This window comes from Hyperolius riggenbachi, chromosome 5 (genome assembly GCF_040937935.1).
Source record: "Hyperolius riggenbachi isolate aHypRig1 chromosome 5, aHypRig1.pri, whole genome shotgun sequence".
Lineage (NCBI taxonomy): Eukaryota > Metazoa > Chordata > Amphibia > Anura > Hyperoliidae > Hyperolius > Hyperolius riggenbachi.
Genome location: NC_090650.1, coordinates 222,506,223 through 222,529,907, shown reverse-complemented (window position 1 = coordinate 222,529,907; position 23,685 = coordinate 222,506,223). Strand labels below are relative to the sequence as shown.

Here is a 23,685-nt window from a genome sequence, read left to right as displayed (position 1 = left end):
CTTCCTTGGGACTAAAGTGTTGCAGTAATGAATTAATTACAGGGGCTGGATGTTCTTGGATAGAAATGGCCAGTGAGGTGCAAGTAACTAGTTTGCATGCAGACTTCATGCAAGGTGCATGCAAACTAGCTACTGGGTCATTGAAATGCACTTTCTGCTGAAATGGCTCAGTTCCAAGCTGCATGCCCCTTGCATGAATTTCACAAGCAAGACAACATTTGCCTTTCATTGACTTTCTTTAAGGCCCCATTCACACCTAAAAGCGCAAAAACGCCGGGGATTACCACTAGCCGTTTGCGGGAGTGAATTTTCCACAATTAACGCGGAAAAAAATCACTGGACACTGCAGCGTTTTGGGAGCGATCGCGATTAGTGGCACTATGCATGCTGATCGCGAATCGCAGGCAAAACGCTGCATGTTACACATTTGCAGTTGACGCTGTGAGAACACTGCCAAAGGCTTACAAGGGCTGTTTTTAGAAATCGCTAGCGTTTTGCGCTGAGCAGGACTCGCGCGATTCCCGCTCAAGTGTGAATGGGGCCTAAGAGACATGTCTGGCATGCAGTAACCCCAGTCCCTCACATGACACTTTCCCAACCAGTGTGGTCACATTAGGGAGTGGTAGGTGCGCAAGCTGGAGTTAATTTACAGCTACATGCCCAGCTAGTAATCTGTTAAGGCATATGTAGCTTTTTAACCATGAAATGCTGAAGAATACGTTTTACTGTGTTTTATAGCATAGGCCCCTTTTTTTTTTACAGAGAAAAAAAAAAGTTTGCCAATGAATGCACATTTGAGACATTCCATATCAAATCAACTTACTGATTCTGGCTGACAGCCTTTGATTTTGATACATACTAATGAATAGAAATCATGAAAGTGTTTTTGTTTTTTGGACAACCATTCAAAAGTTATTACATTTTTTTTACATTTTAATTAAAAATTGCTGCATCATGAAATACAGTAGTAAACTTCCATTTTCTCTGGAACCAGGTGAAACCGACCCGAGTAATGCCATTTAAAAGCTCTTTTTTTTTTTTTTTTTTTTTTTTTGGGGTATGTGGCTTGACAAAATATTAAATTACATTTTCTTAAACTGCATTTTTTTTTAAACTTTTTTTTTTTTAACATTTTTTTTTTCAAATTGCATAACCATTTTGCACTATATTCTTATCCCTTTCAAAGTCAGGTCATACAGGGAGTAAAATATTCACATTTATGCAGAAAAATGGCAGATAACCATGGCAGGCTGCCACTGTTAGGGATGGTCAATGAGATGAAAATAATTCCAAGTTGAATGCAGGATTATGCAAATTTTGTATGGGAATTTATGCAGTATGAAAGTTGACTAATCAAATTCCACCTTGGACCAATTTCAAGCTGCATGACTACAAGCAGCTGTAGCTTACTGAGGAGATTGGAAAGAATGCGATCACGCTCTCGAAAATTTTGTACTGGCTATATGAACAAGGACATGCATGGCCAGGGCCGCACAGATACAGTGACATCGACTGGCTCAGTCCACAAAAAAAACCAGAGTCATTGCGGGGACCAGAGGAACATTTCTGTCACGACACGGGGGGGGGGATTTGGGTGTTAAATCTTAATCGTAAAAAGTTAAATCATTTTTTTTTTTTTATCATCTTTTTTTGACTTCAGGTATCTTTTAATGTCTTTTAGAGCCTATACTATATTCTAAAACACGCATGCCAACTGAACTCTGAACTTATTGATTCCTCACAATGAACATATTTACCAAAGTTTAGCTCACTTTTGTTTTGTAACAGAGCATCCTTTGCACAAAGTGATTATGAAACTCCTCTTCTCCCTCCACATATTTTACTGTCATTGCAGAGCTTCACTATATCTCTCCTATGCAGATTCTTAATACACTGGGCTAGCATTCCAAAATCACATGATATGGTGAGAGATCAAATTGATTCTTTCAAGTCCACCTCGATCTGAGTCAAGGGAGGATGAGGGGTGGGAATTAGAATCCTTGGCAGTTTATGTTGTTGTGCATCTTTGGGTGGTGAGCTGAATACGATCAGGGCTTCTATGCATGGAGCAGACACGGGGAAGATGCCTGCACGTAGATGAAGGCTGGTCAGGCCTTTGCTGAGCTGTTATGGCCCTTTCACATGGGAAGTTGAACTGTGTGCTCACCAAGCAGCAGTGAGCATTTATCAAGCAGCAGCAAGCATTTACCAGGCAGCAGTAAGCAGTTGTGGGAGTTCAAGAGGCTTTTCGCTGTCTACCAACTGCCATTGTGAAAGGGCCCTTAGTCTCCAAAGGTAGCCATACATCTGGTGACTTGGAGGCTGATCTACCATCTGATTTGATTATTCTAATCGTAATCTGATGAAAATCTGTACCGCCAAGTGCATGCGTTTCCGACAGTGCTCCCAATTTTGGGACAAAATTGGTCGCATTAGTCAATCAGACATGCTGCAAGATGTAGGGCCAACTTGCAGGCGAGCAATGTCGGGACAGACCCGAACATATTCCACCTCTCTCTTCAATTACCTGCATAGACACTTGCCGACGCATAGCACGCCAAGCCACACAGGCAGCGTGTATACAGCTGATTGAAGAGAGGCGGAAGACTGACGCCCACCGCGACACAGGACAGGTAATGTATAATTGCACCAGCGACAAGGCTTGAACGATTGTCAAGTGATTTCATGCTGAGATTGAAAGGGAATTGGCTAGTGGTGTATAGGCAGCTGACGGATCTCTCTACGATCAGATTTGATTGGAGTGAGAGTGGTCTCTTGGTCGAATCTGCACATCATCGCTAGATGTATGGGTAGCTTAAATGATTTTGGTTGGAGACTGTTACAGACAAGCATTTGCCATTTTTTTTTCCTTTTTTTATTTGAAATATTGCTAGCACCTCCGTTCTGCCATTGGAAACTCCATTGTTATTTATTCCAGCCACTTATTATATTCTCTTTTGGTTGACCATTGTTTTTATTTTGGGTGCCTTTCAACCTTTACAGCGTGGTAGAATGCAATTTTAAGTTGGTACAGGAGTACATTGCATGATTAGATCATGTAAATATTGCATTCCTTAGCACAAGCTAAGGCACTCTCAAAATCCTGGCACCTAAAATTCATTGTCCATCTCTATAAATATGAGTGGAAACCTTTTCTATTTTATATAGAAATTGGTGTGTCTGTGTGTACAAAGCTATGTTCTCACATTATTTTTTCCTAAAATCATGTTGTTATGGCAACTCTGCTTACAATTCTCAGGCTGTGCTATTGTCCTCAGACTGGAATGAACATCAGATTAAGAGTGATCATGGGTTTGGAATGAGGCTTGTATGCAGTGTGTGAAGTATCTGATAGTGATATGGTGTTGCACAAATATGAAATGCCACTTTTGCTGAGAAATTTGGAGATGTTGTCAGGGCAGTTCTGTACTTTGCAGTGATTTATGATACTGTCTTTAGGTTCATTCTCTTTGGTGCATAAACAAACAAAAGGTATTGCAAAGCTTTCTGAAGACCTGATGCTTAAAGGGAATGCACGCCTTCCATAATAACCTGATCATGATAAAGGACTAGTATCGGAAAAATATAAATGTAAAATGCATTTATATGCATATGTATAAAATGTATATTTTTTTCCAAAGCAAAATGCACTATAAATGTATTATTTCCTTGATTACTGCCACTTACAAGGGGGATTCTCAAGGTTCTCTTTATTTTTCAAAGCACTCTCTGACAGTTGCTCAGTCCGACTGCCAAGAAGAGAGTGCAAGTTAGAAGGGAGGCTGGCTGGTATCTTTGTATAGACCAGGGGTCTCAAACTCAATTTTACCTGGGGGCCGCAGGAGGCAAAGTCAGGATGAGGCTGGGCCGCATAAGGGATTTCACATTCAACAGCATCAGCGAACTATTTTGCCTATTTTACCTTACAGTTCGCTTCAGTGCTCCAATTACAAGTAATCCGCCGTGTCCCCGCCGCAAAATGAGGGCTGCAGAGTTCCCAATCCACCGGCATTTCCTGGAAGGGGCAGAGCTTTCAGTTAAAGCTCTGCCCCTCCTGACATCAATCGCGGCGCATCGCCGCCTCTGCCCGCCCCTCTCACTCTTCCTTCACAGAGAGGGGCTGGGAGAGGCGGTGATTTAAGTCAGGGGGGGCAGAGCTGAAGCTGAAAGCTCTGCCCCTTCCAGGAAATGGGCGATTTGGGGGCTCTGCAGCCCTTGTTTAGCGGCGGGATGCGGCGGATTACTTGGGAGCACTGAAGCGAACTATAAGGAAGCTTTTGCCGGCGCAGGCCACAAAATATTGTATCGAGGGCCGCAAATGGCCCGCCGTCCGCAAGTTTGAGACCCCTGGTGTAGACCTTTTCCAGGCAGTGCTTTTTTTGTACCAATTCCCCAGCCCTGGTAAGTATTGTTAAATGTTACAGTATTGTTATAAACTGTTGTGAGTGGTTTAAAACGAATCAAAAACATGTTGAAAACAACTTAAAACATTGTCTATGCTATATGTCCACATCCAGAGTTGTCAGAAAGTAAATTATTATTCATCCATGTTTCACTGTATAACACATGACTCAACTTACAAACTCCTGGAGCGTAACCTGTTTGTAAGAAGGAGACCACCTGTACTGTCAAATGGGTGCAATGATTGAATGAATAAATTACTTGTTTCAGCCCTTAAGACACTGAGAAAGATCTGTGAAATTGAGGCATGTCAGGTAGTGAACTCCTTGACTTACAAGTAATAGATGATGTAGAAGCACAGAATGATTCTCTGCTGCATCCACTGATATTTAAAGAGGGCGCCTTGGGGATATATAGTAAAATGTAGTCCCATTATTCAGGATGCCCACTTTTATGTTAATTATCCTAGTTTTAGCATCAGAAACACTTCCTACATCTATATATTGCTGTATATTGGTGTGTAGCTATGCAGAATTCTCTCCCCCAGACCATTCTGGGAGACCAGGTATTTTTTTCTACTGGCTTTGGAACACTTACAGTGATGTGAAAAACTATTTGCCCCCTTCCTGATTTCTTATTCTTTTGCACGTTTGTCACACTTAAATGTTTCTGCTCATCAAAAACCGTTAACTATTAGTCAAAGATAACATAATTGAACACAAAATGCAGTTTTAAATGATGGGTTTTTATTATTTAGTGAGAAAAAAAACTCCAAATCTACATGGCCCTGTGTGAAAAAGTGATTGCCCCCCCCCCCCCCCTTGTTGAATAACTTAACCGTTGTTTATCACACCTGAGTTCAATTTCTGTAGTCACCCCAGGCCTGATTACTGCCACACCTGTTTCAATCAAGAAATCACTTAAATAGGAGCTATCTGACACGAAGTAAACCAAAAGCACCTCAAAAGCTAGACATCATGCCAAGATCCAAAGAAATTCAGGAACAAATGAGAACAAAAGTAGTTGAGATCTATCAGTCTGGTAAAGGTTATAAAGCCATTTCTAAAGCCTTGGGACTCCAGCGAGCCACAGTGAGAGCCATTATCCACAAATGGCAAAACATGGAACAGTGATGAACCTTCCCAGGAGTGGCCGGCCAACCAAAATTACTCCAAGAACGCAGAAAAAACTCATCCGAGAGGCCACAAAAGACCTCAGGACAACATCTAAAGAACTGCAAGCCTCACTTGCCTCAATTAAGGTCAGTGTTCACGACTCCACCATAAGAAAGAGACTGGGCAAAAACAACCTGCATGGCAGATATCCAAGGTGCAAAACACTTTTAAGCAAAAAGAAAATTAAGGCTCGTCTCAATTTTGCTAAAAAACATCTCAATGATTGCCAAGACTTTTGGGAAAATACCTTGTGGACCGACGAGACAAAAGTTGAACTTTTTGGAAGGTGCGTGTCCCGTTACATCTGGCGTAGAAGTAACACTGCATTTCAGCAAAAGAACATCATACCAACAGTAAAATATAGTGGTGGTAGTGTGATGGTCTGGGGTTGTTTTGCTGCTTCAGGACCTGGAAGGCTTGCTGTGATAGATGGAACCATGAATTCTACTGGCTACCAAAAAATCCTGAAGGAGAATGTCCGGCCATCTGTTCGTCAACTCAAGCTGAAGCGATCTTGGGTGCTGCAGCAGGACAATGACCCAAAACACACCAGCAAATCCACCTCTGAATGGCTGAAGAAAAACAAAATGAAGACTTTGGAGTGGCCTAGTCAAAGTCCTGACCTGAATCCTATTGAGATGTTGTGGCATGACCTTAAAAAGGCGGTTCATGCTAGAAAAACCCTCAAAGCTGAATTACAACAATTATGCAAAGATGAGTGGGCCAAAATTTCCTCCGGAGCGCTGTAAAAGACTCGTTGCAAGTTATCGCAAACGCTTGATTGCAGTTATTGCTGCTAAGGGTGGAGCAACCAGTTATTACGTTCAGGGGCCAATTTCTTTTTCTCACAGGGCCATGAAAGTTTTGAGTTTTTTTTCTCACTAAATAATACAAACCATCATTTAAAACTGCATTTTGTGTTGAATTATGTTATCTTTGACTAATAGTTAACGGTTTTTGATGAGCAGAAACATTTTAAGTGTGCCAAACATGCAAAAGAATAAGAAATCAGGAAGGGGGCAAATAGTTTTTTCACATCACTGTAGTATACAAACACTGAGCAGGGAGGCACCTAACAGCACTAAATATGTGATACATTTCAGAATGTAAATTAAGTAGAGGAAAGGGTGAGGAAAGATTTTACAATGGACAGACGAGTACTACATAATTTATAAAGTGCATTATTTTCAGTACAATTCCTCTTTATATGTTTAGTGATGGCAGCACAGCAGATTTTATTGATCAGAATCTTTACTTTTTATCAGAGTGGATTTGATTAAAATCAAACTGATTAAAATCAAACTTATTTAAATCACTAGTCAGTAAAGGTCTGTGCACGCGCCGGATTGCAGGCAACGACGGGTCCGTCTTCACCTCCTGCTGGGTGAGCGTTCCAGCGACAGTCCGGCGTGTGTACAGTCTGTCGGCGGACTGATACGGCTGTTTCTGAGTCTGAAACGAGATTTATTCTCGCTTCAGACTCTCTTTAAGGCTTGATTTAAATCATAGTTTTCTACATAAATACTAATTCTTGCTGGTATAACATTAATACCGTGTTTGCCCAAATAGAATTAATTTTTGCTCCAAAAGATGTGCTAGAGCTTATTTTCAGAGGATGTCTTATTTTGGGGGGAAACACTGGTAGTTCTATACACAATGTATATACTGCATGCCATGCTAAAACGCAAGCAGCCAGGGCCGGGCCGAGGCAGAGGCAAGAGAGGCTCCAGCCTCAGGGCGCAGTGCAGGAGGGGTGCAAAACTCACTCAGCTATCAATCCCATATTGTGTTTCAGGCAGAGAGAAATAAGAAAAGGGGATACATGGCAGTGACAGCAAGTCAGATAACTAGAGGTTAAGGTGTTGGGTGGTTTGGGGGCTCTAGGGCGCCTCATAGTGTAATAGCAATCAGTGTGTGATGGCTGGGGTGGGAGGGATGGTGGGGAGCACTTTGGTGTCTCAGCCTTGGGTGCTGGAGGATCTTGTTTCGGCTCTGCAAGCAGCATACACACAGCTTGTGGTTTGCAGATATGGGCTCTCGCTTACAAGAAATTGATTCTGCTGATCATGTGGGTAAGAGTCTATTTCTTGTAGGCAGAGAACTCTGTCAGGCTCCCCAGAGCTATGATATGATAGCTGTGTGTGTGTGTCCTGGGGATAGGTGAAGTGCTGATGATGCTTATCATGACAGATCAGGAGGGCTGGCTCCAACAAAAACACAAATTGCCTGACACACATATACAGGACTGTAGAACTCACATTCTACTGCTGCTTTCTTGTATCCAGGCTTTGTATTGAGCGTGACTTGCTGGTGTCATGTGGGCTGCTGCTAGGGCTTACATTCGGGGGATGTCTTATATTTCAAGAATGCTAGGAATTCCTGCTAGGGCTTATTCTCAGGGGATGTCTTACTTTAGGGGAAACACGGTATGCAAGTAGATGAAGATTTTTAGAATTACAACTTTTCATATTAGTTTTTGGGTTAATCCTCATCAATGGGTTAATCGTTAATATTTGGACAACTTTTCTGTTGTACTTGGGAAGGAGAAAAATAATAATAATACTTATTATTATTATTATTATTATTATTATTATTATTATTTAAATAGATTTATTCAACTGACACAATCACATTACAGCATATGTTGTTTTCTTAAACAGACATCCATATTTGTTAACTAATTTGCCACTGAACTTCTTGAAACTTAGCAGTGAAGGGGTTGATTCTGTTTTCATACTAGGTTTGTAGAACAATAGGATTAAAGGTCTTTTTCTCAACTTTGTTCATGTTATAACATGTTTGCTGTGAAGAAGAGGCATGTGATCTTTACTGAGTCAAATTCAGTTTTAGAACTGCAAAAGTACTGTATATACTCGCATATAAGCCTATTTTTTCAGCATTAAAAATGTGCTGAAAAGTTACCCCCTCGGCTTATATGCGAGTCAGTTGTGCAGAACAGATGGGGGGGGGGGAAGCAAGTTTTGTTACTGGCAAAGGAGCGCAAGGATTGTGCACTAATGTTCCTGCTCTTACCAGCTTGCTCCCTGCTTTGTCCGTGCCCTCCATTCCCTGCAACATGTGTTGCTGCTCAAGACTACCTATGTTCCCTGGCTTGTGGAGCAGAGCGAGCAAGCAATGTATTAGCAGTGCAATGATGGGGACTCTGCCTGTGTGGCAATCTCTGTGCTTCATATCTGACGCCCTCTAGTGGCTTCATGACACCGCTGTATGATCCTGGGGCACATCTGGCTATGGGGAGGGGGGCTGACTTGTACTGGGGGAACATCTGGCTACAGTGGAGGGGGCTATATTGGGGAGGAGGGTTATATGCGAGTCAATCACTTTTTCCTGGTTTCTGAGAGAAGAGTGGGTACCTCGGCTTATACGCGGGTTGGCTTATATGCGAGTAGTAAACCAAGCCTCTGTGATATATCTTGTAGGCAGAAAACCTGCCCAATAATCTTATAAAAACCTCTGGAAGAGCATGACATTGTGAATGTATTAATGGCATTTATTTACCAAAAAATGAAACTTCTACAGCCTTATTCTACATAATTAAAAAAACAATCTTTATTTTATGATGGAATAAATGGCCTTTGGATGGTATTGGTAATATATTTTCCTTAAACATTTTATCTAAAAAAAAAAATCAGATTTAAATAAAATAAATCCTATTTAAATTAAAAAAAACTTTTTTTCTCCACCCTGCTTTTTATACTATGTTTCTGATAGTGTAAGTTGTTTCCTCAGATGGAAATAGTGGCTGGAGATGCCCTGCTTGTCAAAATGTCTCTTCTCGACCACCAAGTATTTACACCTGCTTTTGTGGTAAGCTTGGATTAAGCTCTTGGCTGTTAAGTACAAATCCTGTTTTGTTTCTTCTACTTCTGAGACTATTTTTTGTGTTGTGTGTTTAAGGTAAATTTAATAACCCAGAATGGAACAGAAATGAGATTCCTCATAGCTGTGGGGAGCTCTGTGGGAAGAAGCGCTCCGGCCTCGATTGCCCTCACACATGCAACATGTAAGATTATTATTTTTTGTATGTGGTTTGAACAGTTGTGCTCACCTAAACAATTGATTTCTATATACCCTAGTTTTCTTTTTTAAAACTAGTTGCTATATGCACATCTTCATTTGAAAAGGTTGAAGATTGGTAGCTTTTTCAAATTTTAAATTCAGTGATACAGCTCGGTCATCTAGTAGCACAAGCCACAGCCATTAAAGGAAAACTGTAGTGAGCGGTATATAGAGGCTGCCATACTTATTACATTATAAGCAATACTAGTTGCCTGGCAGCCCTGCTGATCCTCTGCCTCTGATGCTTTTAGCCATGGCCCCTGAACAAGCATGCAGCAGATCTGGGGTTTCTGACAATATTGTTCGATCTAACAAGATTAGCTGCATGCTTGTTTCTGGTGTTATTCAGACACTGCTGCAGCCAAATAGATCAACAGGTTCTGTTAAAATATGGCGGGCGCCATATTCTCTGTGTGTGTGTGTGTGTGTGTGTGTGTGTGTGTGTGTGTGTGTGTGTGTGTGTGTATGTATATACAAACCTGGATTCGAACACCAACACTCGCAAACAGTAAGACATGCCTATGATTCATTAATATATACCAATAGTCGATCATAACCTTTGGCTGCAGAATTCACTTCAGATCCTTACTGTATATTTGATTAGATCCTTGATGAAATTGGAAGAGGACTTCACACGTGTGCTAAAGTGTATTTTACGTCTATTGGAGGATGTTTGTGAATTTGCTGGAAGTGTTGTGCATTTAGCATTACGAAAATGTGCTATTTAACACTTAACTCCTTGTAGTAAGTTTTTTTTTTTTTTCATGTCATGTTTATTTGTATATTTTAGCCTGTGTCACCCAGGACCTTGCCCTTCTTGCCCTGCCTTTATGACTAAAGCTTGTGAGTGTGGAAGAACCAGGTGAGTGTGGCAGCAGCTTTATGCTTGTCAGATGGGAAAAAAAAAAACAGTGCGGATTCCTCTTGGGAGGTTTGCATGCATGTTTGTGTTCTGATTTTTAAAGAAATCGGTCAGTAAAGGTACAGATAAGCTTGTAAAATAATCTGAATCTTCGTTTTGGAGATTAGTCTCAAGGCTCAGGAACAGCTGATTGCTTTGATACTTGAAGAACACCTACAACCTAATATTACATTTTACATCAACAGGGTACATATCACAGTGTTCTACCCAAGGAATTGTTTTATTGTGACTTCAGATGGTTGGGGGATATCATTATGATCCTTAGATTATATAATTATGATGGCATTCACTTAAAGGGAATGTCCAAGCAAAATAAAAAAAATGAGTTTCACTTACCTTGGGCTTCTACCAGCCCCAGGCAGCCATCCTGTGCCCTCGTAGTCGCTCACTGCTGCTCCAGTCCCCCGCTGGCAGCTTGCCGACCTGGGAGGTCGGTGGGACGCATTGCGTACATTTTTACGCATTCCTGCTAGGGCAGGAACATTAGCACATAAATTTTTACGCATTACTGGTTCAATGCGTAAAAATGTACGCATTGAACCAGTAATGCGTAAAAATGTATGTGTTAATGTTCCTGCCCTAGCAGGAATGCGTAAAAATGTACGCAATGCGTCCCACCGACCTCCCAGGTCGGCAAGCTGCCAGCGGGGGACTGGAGCAGCAGTGAGCGACTACGAGGGCACAGGATGGCTGCATGGGGCTGGTAGAAGCCCCAGGTAAGTGAAACTCATTTTTTTTATTTTGCTTGGACATTCCCTTTAAGTCAGCTATTGATTTGGGGAGACCCTTAAAGGGAAGCTACTGATTTGTTCAGAAAATGTTTATTTTTGTGTTTTCCCAAAAAGTTGTTTTATCACTCTTTAATGCAGATTACCTGGCTTTCATCCCATAGATACTATAAAGACCTTTCCAGTATGTCCCAAAGGGAAGTGTCAAGTTGAACGTACTTTATGTTACATGGTTAGTAAGTGTTGTAAATTAGGGGGGAAAAGTGTTATCCCCAACATCCCTGAGGATCTTCCATAACTACAGCCAGAGATAAACTTGGAGGAGATGGGGGGCCGGGACACCCTATTGGAGAAAAAGAGACAAACCCAAAGGGAGCCCAATTAGCGTATTATGTTTTTGGTTAGAGCAAGAAAAATGTTAAGGACAGAATGGCTACTCACAAAAGTGGGTTGCAACAGGCAGCCATCCACTAGAAGCAGGTGGAAACAATAACCCTGACTCCACTTGGGGTGCCCAGGTGGGGCTGGATGCAGTCACTCTTTTTGATGAAATAGAACTGGCTCTCACACTGGTGTCATCAAGTGAGGCAAGATGGGACCCCTCCAACCTCAGTGAGGTGGGGGTGTATACAGCACAAAGGGGTAAAAAGGTGCCCAGGACATTAAACAGTCTTTCATGAGATATTTAGCTTTTGCTCAATAAATCTTTTGTCTCACAAGACTGTCGTTATCAAAATAAACCATCTCGCCTTTTATGCTTTTAGGGCTGGTGCACACCGAGCGGCTTTTTGGGCGTTTTCAGATCCGCTTGCGGCTGCGGATCTGCTTGGTCAATGTATCTCAATGGGGTGGTGCACACCAGAGCGGCAGACGTTTTGCAGAAACGAAAAGTGCCTGGGTGAGGCATTTTTTGGATTGCGGATGCGTTTCTGCCTCAATGTTAAGTATAGGAAAAACGCAAACCGCTCTGAAAAACGGCACTTCAGAGCGGTTTGCCAGGCGGTTTTTGTTACAGTAGCTGTTCAGTAACAGCTTTACTGTAACAATACAGGAAATCTACTACACCAAAACCGCTAGACAAAACCGCAAAACGCTAGCTGAAACGCTACAGAAAAAGAAGAAAAAGCGTTTCAAAATCTGCTAGCATTTTGCGGATCTGCTATCGGGTTTTGGTGTGCACCAGCCCTTAGTGTTTTTAACCTGGTTTTATTAATTTCTGGGTGCCTCTTTGAGCCAAAGATAAAGGCTGGGTCCCGGGCATGCCGTTGTCTAGATTTTTGGGAACGTTCAGAGAAGGAACCGAACAACCCGGGAACTGAGCCTGTTGAGAAAGTGGTTGGTACGCCTACCGTGCAGCTCTTTGGTTTGATGGACACTGCCTTTTATGAATGAAAATGAATAGACCTTGCAAAATTGACCCCAGAGAATAGTAATTGAGTAATACAGAATGATGCAATTGTTTACAATTAATCTGTAAAGTGGCAGTGAATATATGTACGGTATACAATAAATCGCACACAGGCTAGGGCAAAACTGTACATAGTATACTGTACATGTATTTGCCTATTATTATTTTTTTCCTTCTTTCTTACTGAAATCATTCGTTATTTGATAAATATTACTAATGCTCAAAAGCATTTGTATTTTCTGTTATCTCCGTCCATCTGAAGTAGTTAAAAATAAATATTTTGTACTGGCAATGTCAGTAGTACCACAATGCTTGCAAATTCAGTATATGGGAATTGTTTTTCATAGTCGTTTTTCTTGTACTCCCTCCACATAATGACCATATGGAGGATATGTGCATTTGTTTCTCTTGGCATCTTAACTGTGACATATGACAGTGTAGTGAGTAATATGGAAATGCAATTAGCATCGTGTTGTCAGTTCTCAGATTTGAAGTTGATTTGAATTATAAAAGGCCTCATTATCGTCATTCAAATTTTCTTCAAATTATCTTACTCCTGTATGTAGTGCTGATGTTTTTCCTTAGTGCTGTACAGAGATTGTTGAACTATCCACGTCACTACATGGTCCTCATATCTGTACTGTTTAAGTCAGAGAATTGATATAGTGCTGACACTGGACCTCATGCACGTAACTGTGGTAATATTGCCTTGCACGGCAAAATTATACTATTAGCATGACCCGCGGTACTCAAGTAGCGCAACTGTTACTATGGTAATGAGGGCTACTGTTACGAACGCTCATTATTATATCAATGGTTGCTCTACTCGAGTATCGGGAGTTGTGGACGTGTCCGCCAACCGTTATTAAACATGCCTTGTGGCTAGTGATGTATTAAAACCCAAAGTACATCTGCTTCTTCCTCTTGGCATCCTATATAAATAGATGTATGAGTATGATGAGACACATGAGCTTTTGCTGCAGTATTGGCCACAAATAGTTAAAGGGCATATTAACCACTTACCGACCGCCCACTGCACAGGGGCGGCCGGGAAGGGGATCCCGCAAGGACCGCCGCATGTACAATTGGCAGCGGTCCTTGTACGTGCATGGGCGGAGCAATCGCGTCATTCGTGATCCTCCGCCGGGCACTGGCTCCGCCCCCTCGCGCTGTAACCCGCCGGCCATTCGGAAGCGCCGGCGGGTTACTAGCACCCAGATCGCCGCATACAAAGTGTATAATACAGGCTGCCTCCTGCCCTGGTGGTCCCAGTGTCCGAGGGACCACACCAGGGCAGACTGCAGCCACTCTAGTCTGCACCCAAGCACACTGATGCCCCCTGATCGCCCACAGCACCCCTCAGACCCCCCCCTGCCCACCCCCCAGACCACTGTTTGCACCCAATCACACACCCCTAATCACCCATCAATCACTCCCTGTCACTATCTGTCAACGCTATTTTTTTTATGCCCTAACCTGCACCCTGCTCCCTCCTGATCTCCCCCCCCCCCCCGTGTACTGTATGCATCTATCCCCCTGATCACCTGTCAATCACCCATCAATCACCCCCTGTTACTGCCACCCATCAATCAGCCCCTAACCTGCCCCTTGCGGGCAATTTGATCACCCACCCACACCAATAGATCGCCCGCAGATCCGACGTCAGATCACCTCCCAAGTGCATTGTTTACATCTGTTCTCTACCCTAAACACCCACTAATTACCCATCAATCACCCCCTGTCACTGCTACCCATCAGATTAGACCCCTATCTGCCCCTAGGGCACTCAAATCACCCGCCCACGCCCTCAGACCCCAGCCCTGATCACCTCGCCAGTGCATTGCTTGCATCTATTCCCTCCCCTCTAATCACACCTTGAGACACCCATCAATCACCTCCTGTCACCCCCTAGCACACCTACCCATCAGGTCAGGCCCTAATTTGCCCCGTGTGGGCTCCTGATCACTCGGCCAAACCCTCAGATCCCCCTCAGACCCCCTTCCGATCACCTCCCCAGTGCATTGATTGCATTTATTTTCCCCTCTAACCACCCCCTGAGACACCCATTAATCACCTCCAGTCACCCCCCCCCCCCCAGCACTCCTACTCCTATCCGTCATCTAAAAGGCCATCCTGCTTATGACCGGTTCCACAAAATTCGCCCCCTCATAGACCACCTGTCATAAAAATTTGCAGATGCTTATACCCCTGAACAGTCATTTTGAGACATTTGGTTTCCAGACTACTCACGGTTTTGGGCCCGTAAAATGCCAGGGCGGTATAGGAACCCCACAAGTGACCCCATTTTAGAAAAAAGACACCCCAAGGTATTCTGTTAGGTGTATGACGAATTCATAGAGATTTTTTTTGTCAAAAGTTAGCGGAAATTGATTTTTATTGTTTTTTTTTCACAAAGTGTCATTTTTCACTAACTTGTGACAAAAAATAAAATCTTCTATGAACTCGCCATACACCTAGCGGAATACCTTGGGGTGTCTTCTTTCTAAAATGGGGTCACTTGTGGGGTTCCTATACTGCCCTGGCATTTTAGGGGCCCTAAACCGTGAGGAGTAGTCTAGAAAACAAATGCCTCAAAATGACCTGTGAATAGGACGTTAAGCCCCTTAGCGCACCTAGGCTGCAAAAAAGTGTCACACGTGGTACCGCCGTAATCAGGAAAAGTAGTATGTGTTTTGGGGTGTATTTTTACACATACCCATGCTGGGTGGGAGAAATCTCTCTGTAAATGGACGATTGTGTGTAAAAAAAAAAATAAAACAATTGTCATTTATAGAGATATTTCTCCCACCCAGCATGGGTATGTGTAAAAATACACCCCAAAGCACATTATACTACTTCTCCTGAGTACGGCAATACCACATGTGTGGCACTTTTTTGCAGCCTAACTGCGCTAAGGGGCCAAAAGTCCAATAAGCATCTTTAGGCTTTACAGGGGTGCTTACAATTAGGCACCCCCCAAAATGCCAGGACAGTGAACACACCCCACAAATGACCCCATTTTGGAAAGTAGACACTTCAAGGTATTCAGAGAGGAGCATAGTGAGTCCGTGGCAGATTTCATTTTTTTTTTTGTTGCAAGTTAGAAGAAATGGAAACTTTTTTTTTTTTTTCAGAAAGTGTCATTTTCCGCTAACTTGTGACAAAAAATAAAATCTTCTATGAACTCACCATGCCTCTCACTGAATACTTTGGGATGTCTTCTTTCCAAAATGGGGTCATTTGGGGGGTATTTGTACTATCCTGGAATTTTAGCCCCTCATGAAACCTGACAGGTGCGCAGAAAAGTCAGAGATGCTTGAAAATGGGAAAATTCACTTTTGGCACCATAGTTTGTAAACGCTATAACTTTTACCCAAACCAATAAATATACACTGAATGGGTTTTTTTTAATCAAAAACATGTTTGTCCACATTTTTCGCGCTGCATGTATACAGAAATTTTACTTTTTTTGAAAAATGTCAGCACAGAAAGTTAAAAAAATCATTTTTTTGCCAAAATTCATGTCTTTTTTGATGAATATAATAAAAAGTAAAAATCGCAGGAGCAATCAAATAGCACCAAAAGAAAGCTTTATTAGTGACAAGAAAAGGAGGTAAAATTCATTTAGGTGGTAGGTTGTATGAGCGAGCAATAAACCGTGAAAGCTGCAGTGGTCTGAATGGAAAAAAAGTGCCTGGTCCTTAAGGGGTAGAAAGACTGTGGTCCTGAAGTGGTTAAACAATATGTCCGATCCCATGAATCGGGAAGTAGAAACTGTGCAGATTTATTGAAGTATTTGTATCAGCTGTAAGGGCTGGTGCACACCGAGCGGCTTTTTGGGCGTTTTCAGATCCGCTTGCGGCTGCGGATCTGCTTGGTCAATGTATCTCAATGGGGTGGTGCACACCAGAGCGGCAGGCGTTTTGCAGAAACGAAAAATGCCTGGGTGAGGCATTTTTGGGATTTCGGATGCGTTTCTGCCTCAATGTTAAGTATAGGAAAAACGCAAACCGCTCTGAAAAACGCCTGTTCAGAGCGGTTTTGCAGGCGGTTTTGTTACAGAAGCTGTTCAGTAACAGCTTTACTGTAACAATATATGAAATCTACTATACTGAAAACCGCAGCAGCAATCCGCAAAACGCTAGCAAAACGCCATAGAAAAATAAAAAAAAGCGTTTAAAAATCTGCTAGCATTTTGCGGATCTGCTAGCGGGTTTTGGTGTGCACCAGCCCTCACAAATGTTTTTCTTTAAAGGGTATTATGCTGTTGTGTATCTTTTAGAGCAGAGAGGAGTTCTGAGTTCAGGTCCACTTTAATAGGCTTGCTGTCTGCATCATATGCTGCAGTGTACTGCAGCACACATCCAAATTCCTATAGCTGTGCATGGCATAGCTTAAAGCGGAATATAACCCTGCATTTCAACTTTGCTCTAAAACATTATTTACAGCATATTATATGCAACCAGCATTTTTTTTTTACTAGACCAGCATTGGAAGGGTTACACAGAGGTTTAAAGTTCCTGGAGATTTCTGCAGACGCATCCGAAGCTGAAATAGATACATTTTGTTTACATAAATGTATCTAAGTGTTGAATGTGACTCATCTCTCTCACTGAGCTGGAGGACAGCAAAAGTGTGTAACATTCAACACTTAGATACATTTATGTAAACAAAATGTATCTATTTCAGCTTCGGATGCGTCTGCAGAAATCTCCAGGAACTTGAAAGCTCTGTGTAACCCTTCCAATGCTGGTCTAGTAAAAAAAAAAAAAATGGTGGTTGCATATAATATACTGTAAATAATGTTTTAGAGCAAAGTTGAAATGCAGGGTTATATTCCGCTTTAAGGGATGCAAGGTACGTACTTGCATCACTGCAAGTTCTGGTGTGCTTTCCTGCAAGACGCATACTGGCATAGTGGAAGCCAGCCCCAAATCTCTGATTGGTAGGTCTTAGAACTTTTGCATTATGTTTTATCATACATTATTTCATGTGTATGAGATATCGTTTGTGGGAAATGAATATCTAATCAGCCAATTACAACTCAAATTCATTATTTTAAATGTATTATTTATTATTTTACATTTAATTCTGAGTTGAGAAGCTTGTTTTAAATCCTTATGTTATGTCATTAATTTACTCTCTAAATTTGTGGTATTAGTAGTACAAAATATAAACTTGCCTTATTGTAATCGCTCTTGCTTACATTTCCTAACCTTTCCTCAGTTTATGTACTATGCTGTCTGTTAGGCTAGGTTTTCACCAATGCTTGGCAGGAAACTATACCGTTACCATTCAGTGGTCTGCCAGCCATCTGTGCACTACTTGTTTGCCATACAAACCAATGTCTTTCTTCTGACAGAGGACGAGAAGCTGCTTGTTTTGTGTTGCTTCTCGGCTATGGAATGCACTGTTTCCGGAGTGACAACTGCTCTGCTGTAGGATAGCTTATGCCTTTGAAACAAATGGGGATGCTTAGGATTAGACTAACCAGCAAGCTCATGGTGACCCAGAACTCATTGGAGTGTGTAAGGGACTACAATGGTCCTAAAAGCCCCCTTACTAAGATGTTAAGAAAAACAAAAATTTGCTTTCCTAAAACAGAAAGAATTTGCGATAATTCAGGTTGGAGTGAGCTCGAGATGTCTCCCAGAGCACCACTGCTGAATATATGCAAATTAACCATTGTACCCTTAGAAGCTAAACACACCTCCAGAACCGCTGGATTGCAATGATGCGTCAGCTTGTTAAATTGTACAGAGCCATAATAATCCAACATGCATACAGACTGTTTCGGATTGTTTGATCCTCATCAGTGCATGGCATGGATTAATTTGGCTCTATGGAGTATGCACTGATGAGGATCAAACAATCCGAAACAGTCTGTATGCATGTTGGATTATTATGGCTCTGTACAATTTAACAAGCTGACACATCATTGCAATCCAGCGGTTCTGGAGGTGTGTTTAGCTTCTAAGGGTACAATGGTTAATTTGCATATATTCAGCAGTGGTGCTCTGGGAGACATCTCGAGCTCACTCCAACCTGAATTATCGCAAATTCTTTCTGTTTTAGGAAAGCAAATTTTTGTTTTTCTTAGGATTAGAAGTAGTGATTTTTAGTTTGAGGATTGAAATTGTATGTTTAGAAATTTTTGTGGGGATTTAAAGTGGAGCTATAGTCTAAATTTCTGCTGTGCTCCAGCAGAGCAGTCACTCCCTAAAAGCCTGAGTACACAGTCCCATTTCTCTGCAAGGCAGGTGGCTATGTGTTTTACACAAACGCATGGCACCTGTGTTTCTCTCCATTGCAGAGCTGGCCCAATTATTTATACTGAATGGGACAGCTCTGCATTGTGCTCAAAACACATGCTACAGTGGTTTGTCAGAATTCATTGCTGCACAGCGCATTCATGTTCCCATTAGACAGCGCTCTCTATTCACTGCCTGATATCCCTGCGTATCACACACGGAATTACTAAAGACTGTTCCGCAACATGACAGTGTGCCCAGGCCCTAAGAAGTTATTGAAACAAACTCCTGTTTAAAAATAAAAATTGTCTTGTCACCTCAGGTGCAGGGACTGGGCTAGCATGCTTGCTGTAATAGGTGAAAGGGATTATGGCTGGTGGACAGCTGAGTTAGGTTTGGAAGATAGGTAGTGGTCAGTCATGTTAGGTTGTGGATTTTCAGAAAGAATTTGACTACAGTGTTACCATCCATTGTATCCTCAATTTGTCTATTTCAGCAGTGAACGTTCATACATACAGGGTTGTAGGAAGCATTCCAGATTGTCTTCATTTTATTAGGTCTCATAAAATGTGTGTTTATGGAAGGCTTGTACCGTCCTGATCGGAATATAATTGCATGGCTTTATTTTAGTGAGGCAGTGTTGGCAGCAGCTCATTTAGTATCATCCCAGCCATTATATATGCCAGCTCTTAGTGACATTAGAACTCATTCAGGTGAAAAGATTAGATGACTCAAAGCTGCTGAGGGATTATGTCTGAAGAGGTTAGTTTTTCACAGTAAAATTATCTCTGTAATCATTGTTTACAAAAGTATTCTGGTTTCTCAGCGGGTCATTGTCAGTTACTAATGTCACTGAAAACCTGCTAAATAACAGAAAACATGGCATTCTCCAGAATACAGGCTGCTGTGTGATTTCTTTATATAGAGGGTATATACCAGGCATGGGTAAATTCGGCCCTCCAGCTGTTACGGAACTACAAGTCCCACAATGCATTTGCCTTTGAGTCATGACTGTGGCTGGCAGACTCCTGCAATGCATTGTGGGACTTGTAGTTCCTTAACAGCTGGAGGGCCGAGTTTGCCCTCGCCTGGTATATACCATGCTACGCTTAGAGAGGGAGCTTGGAGAAATAGCGCTGCTGTAGAGGACTTTTATCACTTTAAACAAACTTTGTATGAGCTCAGTCTTTATTTCTCCTCGCTCATTTCCTCACAGTCCCACGACCTAAAATAATTGTTTAACACCTTTAACTCCCTACTTCGTCCCCCACCTCCTCCCCCTACCACGTCTGTCAGCTGATGACTGCATCATATTTCACAAGCAAGATTGATGCAATACGTAATAGCTTCAGCACACAACCCTTTTTAACAGCTCAACCATCACCTGTAAATTCCTTCTGTCCGCCTGCACCCCCTCCCCCCCCCCCCCCCCCCCCCCACATGACCACTCTCCCACTCTAACATCTTTCCTCACACTCACTGAACAGCATCTTTCCTCATTAATTTCCAAAACACATCTCACTACCTGTGCCCTGGACCCCATTCCCTGTCATCTTATACCCCAGCTTTCCTCCTCTTTTAATCCCACTTTGACAACTCTATTCAACCTTTCTACCTCCACTGGCACTTTCCCTTCCTTATTCAAACGAGCTATCATTACACCACTTATCAAAAAACCCTCTTTTGACACAACATCTCTATCCAATTACCGTCCTGTCTCGCTCCTCCCCTTTGCTTCTAAACTGCTGGAATGTCACGTCCATTCAGAATGTCTACCTTTCTCTCTACCAACTCCTTACTTGACCCCCTTCAATCTGGATTCCGCACGCACCATTCCACTGAAACTGTCCTCTCTAAAGTTGCTAATGACCCACTGGTAGCTAGATCCAAAGGCCAGTTCTGCATTCTAATACTCCTCGACCTTACTTCTTTGACACGGCTGATCATGCTCTGCTCCTCCAGACGCTGTCATCCTTAGGAATCAAGGGCCAAGCACATTCCTGGATTTTCTCTCATCTGTCTGGACGCTCTTATGCTGTCTCCTTCTCGAACACTAATTCCTCCCCACGCCCACTATGTACGTCAAGGCTCGGTTCTTGGGCCACTTCTTTTCTCAATCTACATTCATGGCCTGGGGCAACTAATTCGCTCCTTTTGGTTTCCAGTATCACCTCTATGCGGATGACACCCAAATCTATCTCTCAGCCCCTGACCTGTCCTTACTACTGTCTTGAGTCCCCAACTGTCTATGTGCAGTTTCTGCATTCATGTCCTCCCGTTTCCTCAAACTCAACATGAGTAAAATAGTAATTGTGATTTTTCCACCATAGCTATCTACGCCCCCACCAATTGTAACCATAATTGTAGATAATACCCCAATAACCTCAACCTCTAGGGCCTGCTGCTTGGGGGTTATACTTGACTCAGAGCTCTCCTTTAATCCTCACTTTAACTGCTGCCTATTTCCAGCTCAAAAATATATTCCGTATTCGTCCCTTCCTTACACAAGAGGCCACCAAAATGCTTGTACACACCTTAATCATCTCCCGCCTAGACTACTGCAACACCCTGCTCTGTGGTCTACCAAAAAACAGGCTGGCACCTTTTCAATCCCTTTTTAAACTCAGCTGCCCGCCTCATTCACCTCTCGCCTGCTCCTCTGATGCAGCCACACTGTGCCGTTCCCTCCACTGGCTGCCAATTACCCAGAGGATCCAGTTCAAACTCCTGAATCTAATATACAAAGCCCTTCACAAGTTGTCCCCTCCATACTCCATACGAGTTGTCCTCTCCTCACTTATCTCTAGATACTGTCCTTCCCACAACCTTTGCTCCTCCCAAGAAATTCTCCTGGCTTCTAAGCTGATCACCTCCTCTCATACGCACTCCTTATACAAACCTGTTCAGGCAAGCTTATAACATTTTATAGCCCCTATTTACAGATCTGTTCACAATGTAATCAGAGGCAAAGGCTCACTGCCTATTCCGTCTGCACTCCCGCCCCCACATTTCCTAATCTAGTGTGTCCTCCCACTACCCTTTAGAATCTAGATTGTAAGCTCGCAAGGGCAGGTTCATCCTTCTAATGTTTTTTGTTTTTGTTGCTGTACATTTTTTGGTTGTACCTTTGTTCCCCTTGTTGGCTTATTGTGCTTTGTAAAGCGCTGCGGAATATGCTGGCGCTATATAAATAAAAAAATTTGTATTTTTTCAGCTTCCCGTAAAACTATAAGATCTGTTAAAATATCTTCCCCACCCGAATGCCAAATTTCAATTACTTTTGTATACTGTTATGTGCTTTGCCATGGTTCATGTGTCTGATTTCTGTGGTATGAACTATTGCACTTTTTTTTTAAAGAAAAAAAAAAAAAACAGGTTCAGTTGGACCTCCTCTCTATTGCTGCAATATGATTGCTCATCTGAAACTGCAGAGATCTCTGAAGGTGGCCATACACTTACTGATTTATTTTTTCCATCAATATCTAGCTGATTTGATCATTTAATTGAATCTGCTAGAAAGCAGTGTTACAAACACTTCCAGGTTGATCGATTTTCTGTCTATTTGGTCAGTAGTGGCAGATGGAAAATGTCAATCGGCGACTGGTTGGGAGAGTGTAGCTAGCTGTTAGAATTTGTGACAAAGCTGCTCTCTCCTGTCCAAGGCGCGGTTCGGGGCTCTTCTCTCCCTGCCGGCTGTTCCTTCCTCTCTTCACTACCAAGTCCAGGGCCACCTGTTTAACATAATGCTGAGCAGGATCTATCTGATGACCATATCAACCAGTGTAACTGAATTCAATGTTTACAGAGTACCCAGTTAAGGTATGATGAAAAAGAACCTCTAGGTAGGATTTTGTGAGACTGAAAGAAACCAAACAGCCCCCTTACTAAGAAGCTAAGCTAAATAACATGAATGCCTAAAGAATCCTAAATAAATTGGTGACGTATTGCTTCAGCCTCTAGGAGAATCGGAAATGTGATGTGGCTAACTGTTCCTAGGTTAACAGGAAAATAGTCCTATTTCTTACAGGATTTTTCTATCTACTGTATTCGTGTTTTATATAGAATAATTCAGCTGATATATAATAGCACAATTAATGCTATCCTTTTAGATTCCCAAACACACTTGTCCTCTTTTTGAATACCTTTGAAACACAGATCCTCACAGTACATCAATTAAAGCTTTTCATTTTTTTTTTTTTTAGAGAATATTTCCTAGTCCCAGCTATAAATTGCCATGAAATGACCCTAACCACAGTATATCCTTCTTGCAGCCAGTCCGTTCGCTGTGGGCAGTCCACAACTCTGCATTGCTCAAATGTATGTGGAAATGTGCTGAACTGTGGGGAACACAACTGTAATCAAGTGTGCCATGCTGGGAAGTGCCAGTCCTGCCAGCAAGTTATACATCAAGGTAGGAGTATTGGGTTTTTTTTTTCAGGTTTTTAGGATATGATAAATTTTACTTGTTGTTGAGTTATAAGTCTACAACACTGTGTATACATAAAGCAAACCTCAGCTAAGGCCGTTGTTAATAATTTATCCTGACATGAGAATCCTTTAATGATGATCCCTCCCTGTAGGTTTTTGTTGGTGTTTTGTCTTAATGCTCTTTAATAAAAGTATATAAATGTGTATATTACTTGATAATTTAATGTGTATGTACAGTTATTAAAGCAGACTAAGGTTGTAAATTAAGGTTGAAAGAGCCCTTAATGTAAAC

The 23,685-nt window shown here is 42.1% G+C and overlaps 1 protein-coding gene across 2 annotated transcripts in view; it reads left to right on the top strand.

The window, feature by feature from the left end:
• Positions 1-23,685, top strand: part of NFX1 (nuclear transcription factor, X-box binding 1) — a 188,055-nt gene that overhangs the window by 65,321 nt on the left and 99,049 nt on the right. For both annotated transcript variants that reach the window (XM_068236697.1, XM_068236696.1), the window contains exons 4-7: positions 9,327-9,404; positions 9,495-9,600; positions 10,447-10,518; positions 23,237-23,376. In XM_068236697.1, coding sequence (XP_068092798.1) covers positions 9,327-9,404; positions 9,495-9,600; positions 10,447-10,518; positions 23,237-23,376 — 396 coding nt within the window. The remainder of the gene's footprint in view (positions 1-9,326; positions 9,405-9,494; positions 9,601-10,446; positions 10,519-23,236; positions 23,377-23,685) is intronic.